This window comes from Podarcis bocagei (assembly GCF_964188305.1).
Source record: "Podarcis bocagei genome assembly, chromosome: 6".
In the NCBI taxonomy this organism is placed as follows: Eukaryota; Metazoa; Chordata; class Lepidosauria; order Squamata; family Lacertidae; genus Podarcis; species Podarcis bocagei.
Genome location: NC_138130.1, coordinates 39,275,319 through 39,281,318, shown reverse-complemented (window position 1 = coordinate 39,281,318; position 6,000 = coordinate 39,275,319). Strand labels below are relative to the sequence as shown.

General features: G+C 49.0%; 1 protein-coding gene across 3 annotated transcripts in view; it reads left to right on the top strand.

The window, feature by feature from the left end:
* Positions 1-878: 878 nt before the first annotated feature.
* ARHGAP6 (Rho GTPase activating protein 6) overlaps positions 879-6,000 on the top strand; it is a 182,239-nt gene continuing 177,117 nt past the window's right edge. For 2 of the 3 annotated variants that reach the window (XM_081197003.1, XM_081197002.1), the window contains exon 1: positions 1,836-1,964. Coding sequence is in view for 1 of the 3 variants with exons in the window: in XM_081197007.1 (XP_081053133.1) it covers positions 1,416-1,964 (549 nt within the window). In the remaining 2 variants the exon portion in view is untranslated. Of the gene's footprint in view, positions 1,965-6,000 lie in introns of all 3 variants that reach the window. The other variant, XM_081197007.1, reaches the window with a different exon arrangement.

The following is a 6,000-nucleotide window of genomic DNA, read 5'->3' as shown; positions in this document are numbered from 1 at the left end:
TGCACCCATAACATAAGTTTAAGGTGCCATGTAGCTGCTAGCTTTCATCTCTCAGTTTCGAACACTGTTTGAAGTGCAATTCGCCAACTTTGGTCACGAACCTATTTTGGGTGTTAGGGCTTAGCTTCTAAATGCCAGAAATAGGCAAAGATGTTTCTAACTATGTAGGAAGTACTTTTCTTACATCTGTGAATAAGAACGCTTCTAGATCACTGCTTCCAGTGCTTGCATGCATTTTGTTTTTTAAAAAAACAGAATCCATACAATGCTGTTGGCATCAAAATGCCAAACTGCTATTTTTGGACTCAGTTTAATCTGGATTTACCCTTTCTACGGAAGATCAGATAAGCAACAAAACAAAACCCTGTTGCAAATGAACTGTTTGGAAATTAAGCCCCCTGCAAGCACCCCAAGATCGGGGAGAACTTGTGAGCTTGGTTTGACTTCTAGCCTAGTAGGAATTCTTCCCCCACTTCTGACTTTTAGGTATACCGGTGACCACGATGCCAGGTAACTACTAGAATGGAGAGAGGGATGGAGAGCATTTGCAAATGACATCTCCTCCTTTATTCACATTTAGACCAGGGCAACTCCCAGGTTCCAATTCTCATAAGAAGAAGAACCGTCCCGTTTCCTCTGCAGTATATAAAAAAAACCACCGAGGAGACGCAAAAGGGGGCGGAGTAGGAGGGCAGGTAAAAACAGCCACCTGCAACGCACTCCTCCTTCGGATCAAGCCCTGCTCCGACAACGACCAGCACCGTGCTGTGAAATCCAATAGCTGTGGGACAGCGACCTGACAAAAGATTCCAAGCAGCGGCGCCCATTGCGCAACCGGGAAGGCGGGCAGCGCAATGCGCGGGGCTGGTCAGTCTCAGAGCGCGGCTGCTTGTGGAGCCTGTGCGGAGAGAGCCAAGACTCCCTTTCAGGTGGGGGCCCCGGCCGGGCCGGCGGGGAGAGAGAGAGAGAAGGAGCGAGGAGGGCGAAGCGCCCGCTGCATCCTCCTCCAGCCAAATTAGGCTCTAAGCGCGGAGTTCACTTGGCGGGAGCGGGGCCAGGAGGACAAGCACGCGGCCACCGAAGCCACACGGGCGAGGAGGGAAGCGCGCCAGCCGCCTCTTGAGGCGACAGCAGTAGCAGCAGCAGCCGCCTCTCGTGCCGGCGAGGTGCCTGAGGGAGGGAAGAAGGGTGAGCTCCCGCCGGCTCCTTAGCAGCAGCGCCGGAATAAAAACCGGCGGCGTTTCCCCTCCCTCCTCTCTCGCTAACTCTTCTCCCGCCGCCTCAGCGCGAGCATGCGAGGAGCAGCCCCTCGCGGCGGCCAGGAGGAGGAGAGGGCGGCGGCGGCGGCGGCGGCGGCAGCAGCAGCTCCTTGAGGCGCCTGGGGCTGAGGGGCGTCCTCCCGCCTGGCCGCCGGGATGTCGGCGCACAGCCTGCTCAACAGCGTCTTCTCTTGCTCGTCCTCGCCGGCGCCCGGCGCCTCGCCCTCCTTCCCCCCGAAGAGCCTCTCCAAGCGGAGGCTCCGCCAGACACGCAGCCTGGACCCGGCCGTCATTGGCCGCGGGGAAGAGGCGGCCGACGGCTCGCTCCGCGCTCCCCGGGCCAGGGCGGCGGCGGCGGGCAGCCCTTCGGCCGAGTGCTTGGCGGCCTTCTCTTCGCGCGCTCTGCTGCGCCCGGCCGCTCCGCCGACTCCTCCGGGCGCCTCGTCGCTCTCGACGCCCAGCACCCCGCTCGACAAGTCGCCGTCGGGCAGCTTCCACTTCGACTACGAGAGCCCTCGAGGCAAGAGGCACACCGCGTGGGAGCTGCCTTTCCTGGCGCGCGCGCCCTCCGCCTCGGCGCTCGGCAGCGCCCCAGGCGGCGGCGCCAACAGCATCTTCTTCTCTCCCCGAAAGTGGCTCCAGCAGAGGAAGGGCCAGCAACTGCCCAGCAGCCATGCGTCCGCCTACGTCGTGTGGAAATCCGAGGTAGACAACTGGGCTTTGCTGTACTTGGTCCGCAGCTTCCCTCTTCAGTCTCCAGGCCGGTGGTCTGGGTCTGGGCTGCCCATAGGAGCCAACTCCTAGGGGCGGAGGTCCCCCCAATAAAATATTTGAGGGGGCCGCCCCCTCCCAAAGTTGATAGGTAAAGGTAAAGGGACCCCTGACCATTAGGTCCAGTTGTGACCAACTCTGGGGTTGCGGCGCTCATCTCGCTTTATTGGCCAAGGGAGCCAGCATACAGCTTCCGGGTCATGTGGCTCTGGCGAACCAGAGCAGGGCATGGAAACGCCGTATACCTTCCCGCCGGAGTGGTACCTATTAATCTACTTGCACTTTGACTTGCTTTCGAACTGCTAGGTTGGCAGGAGCAGGGACCGAGCAATGGGAGCTCACCCCGTCACAGGGATTCGAACCGCCAACCTTCTGGTCAGCAAGTCCTAGGCTCTGTGGTATAACCCACAGCGCCATCCGCGTCCTAAAGTTGATAGGCCAGTCAAATAGTGTGCTTGTGCTGCATCAGGTAACCGATTACGCAGGGCGGGGCTTACCTGCCCCCCATATTTTATTCAGCCCTGGGGCTGCCCACTTGCCGAGAGTGCCTTGGCTGCCCCCACCACTGAATTAAGTACAGAAGGTGGGGGTCCAGGTCACAGGGTGGTGGCTTGGGGGCAGGGGTGCCAACTTGAATAAAATATTGGGGGTCCAGGCAAGCCCCACCCCACATGATTGATCACAAGACATCGCGTACGCACACCATTTGAATGGCAATGCCCACTCATTGGGGGGGGGGGCAGACCTCTCAAATATTTCACTGAGGGTGACAAAGGGACCTTGGCCCCTAGGAGTTGACAGCTATGTTTGGGGGGGCCTCGGGCCTTCTCTTTGCAAGTTAACCACTTTTTCTTGCACTTCATGTCTCTGATTATGGAATGGCAAGCATGGACAGTATTGGGGGCTGAAGAACTGTGAATTGGGAAATTTCTGCTTCCAATTTTCTCTTCCATGAACTCACCACAATGTCTGGGAAAGCACTGAAAGGCAGTGGTTCCCAGTTGGTGGCTCTGGACCCCAGGGGATCTATGTCACCATTCACATAACAAGTGCTCGCTTCGGCAGCATATATACCATTCACATAACAAAAAACTACCCTAGAGATATCAACATTTGCAAAAGTAGGGGTTCCATATCCTGGCTTTTGAAAATAGGTGGTTTGCAGTACTTTGCTAATTGGGGACCACTTCACTAAGGCATATCTTACTTGTACCGCTAACCTAGGTATCAGCCCCAAGTGTAGACCTTTCCCTTTTCCCTTCTGTCTTCTTTAAGTGCCTTGTCTTAGGTTTCTAAATTTAATATTTTACAACAACAGATTCTGGGGCTGGGGCATGTCTGGATGTTCCCCTGTGGCTTGAGTCCTAATCCCATTTATATATCAGAGTGGTTGTACTGAAGAGGGGAAGATGCTCAGAACATGCTTGGTAGCATTCATTTTTTTAATACGGAAGATTTGCACATTCCACAAGACCAAGCCATGATACTGGGTAGGATCCTAGTAAGCCTTGCTTATATTTCCTTGGGTAAAGACAGGTGGTGTTAAGTACTTCTGTGGTGTATATGTCAGTATTTGGGAACAATGTGTTGCCCTGTATTGTGGCCAGTTCCACTATCCCCCCCCCCGGTCATTAGGTTGTGTTACATGTTTCAATGACTCAGAGAGTGGATGTGTTCTTTGACAGTTGCTCATAATTAAAGTTGAATTATAGAAGCTTGAACATTAAAAAAATCTTCACGCCATTCCATCTCACCAAGCGTACAATGTGCATATAGCACTGTTATAGTTGTCTAAGGGCAGATAGCCCCTCTGAATCCCTTATGTATGACTTGCTGCAAACCTGTTCAGACAGACTCAAGTGTGAATTGGTTGCTGTCTGAAGAGGCATAAAGGTGACAGGGCAGTTTTCAAAAATGGGTGTTTTTATAACCATGTAGTTGAAGTTACTGATAGACAACCATCTTCACTGATTGTCATCTGTTTCAATACTTGGCTATGTTTGGTTATTTAATATCATTTATATTATGATGTGTTGCGGGTAGAGAGTAGGAATAGACAACACATGCAAAGCAAAATGTGCATCTGTTGTAATTGTGTTACAAGCATTACTCTTTATTTAACTTGTGTGCTGTTCTCACTGTAGTGAGAGAACAGTAAGCGGTAGTAGGCTGGTTTCTCTGAGGATGGGAAAGACAGAAGGAATAATTTTGACATGTCCTTCAGTAAATTTGCCAGTCTTGTGAAGGGCAAGTAGTCCATGTAACACTGTTTGTAAAATGTGCTTAGGACATGTAGAGTTTCCTGGTGCTGAACACATCAATTCAAGTAGTGGAAAACTTTGAACTCATGATTCCTTTCCCAATTATTGTTTAAGTTTCTATACATCTACTCTAGGTTTTTCTATATGAATTATAATCGTAACATTAGGAACATGGGTTGTTGTTGGACTTCCATTAATGAGAATGTTTCGGCTCTTGGCAAAAGATCTGGAGATGAGGCTGTTCTGAACGCTCTATAGAGCTGTGCTTTCACAGTGCTCCGCATGTAGTTAACTATGGCTGTTGGCTGAGGACTAATCCTATCTATATCAGTTGGGAACTGTAATATGTATTAGAGGAACTGAAGCAGGTGTGCTAACTTACAGGGTAATTGACTGAAAAAGAAGTGATTTAATATGGCACATGCATTCCTCCATGTCCATCACCTTGCTAGATGGTAAACGACAGCCCCTTGAGTGTGACCCCTCCCAAACAATTGTTAAAATGTGTGAGATATACCTTGGATGGTACATTGCTGGGGTCCAAATATATGGACAGGCACTGCATTTTTTGAGCCATGTAGATAGGTAAAAGCGCTTCTACATAAAGGTATTTGGGCTAAGGATTGTAACTTTTTTTCTTATGCATTTCTAAACCCATATTTCTGCCTTATGGAAACCAAAGGATAAATAGGAGGATATAATCAAACATATTTTCTGTGGCTGGATACAATTCCTCAAAAAGCATAAAGAGAATTTTTTTTGGTTACCCCCTCATATGTATCTACTTTTATGTTCCAACTGAAGAGAATTATTTAAGCTCACATTGAAAAGTAAGCTGTCTGTTTGTAGGGTCAATTGCTATACCCTTGGTTTATTCCATATATAGTTGTAATGCGTACATAAAGCTTTCCTCGCAAATGATTAACTGTAAGCATGCATGACCCTGGTAGGATTAATTATTTCTGCTGTATTCACTCAGGCCATTTTTGTAAACTACGTGGTAGTACAATATTATTACGTACTGAGGAAGCTGTGGTGTACTCTGTTATTTTGACAAGTATGCAGAGGTTCATTTAGAATTCTTGGGTGCATATACACTAACCCACCTCTTCTGGGTGGAAAGAGTGCAAATATCCCTCCCAACTAATTTTGACTATATATGGATGAAAAATAGTAGCAAAAGTAAGAGTAACACTTAGTCAAACACAATAAGGTTGATAAGTTACTGTATTTTATTCAGAGATTTAGGAAACAGGCACAAACTCTGCTGTGGTGTATACAAATATATACAGGTATTGAAATAGCTCTGCAGACCTAGCATTCCCAGGCAAAAATGGCTAGCTTTGAATGCAGTACAGTTACTAGTACAGTATTACTTGAATGTAAGTAAGCGCTGCTAAAATTAGAGAGACTCGGAATATGTTCACATGACCCCATTAGCCTGTGATAGATCCAGTTTTTTGTTGGCCTGTACAGTGATGGGGGATGAAGCAATTGCATACACATTGCAGCCATAAGCAGCCTTCATTGGGTTTTTGAATCATAGAATTGTAGAGTGGGAAGGGACCATGAGGGTCATCTAGTCCAACCCCCTGCAATGCAGGAACATTTTGCCCAATGTGGGGCTTGAATCCACAACCCTAAGGTTAAGGGTCTCATGCTCTACTGACTGAGCCATCAGTGTAGCATTCTTAAGTGAGCTATTTAGA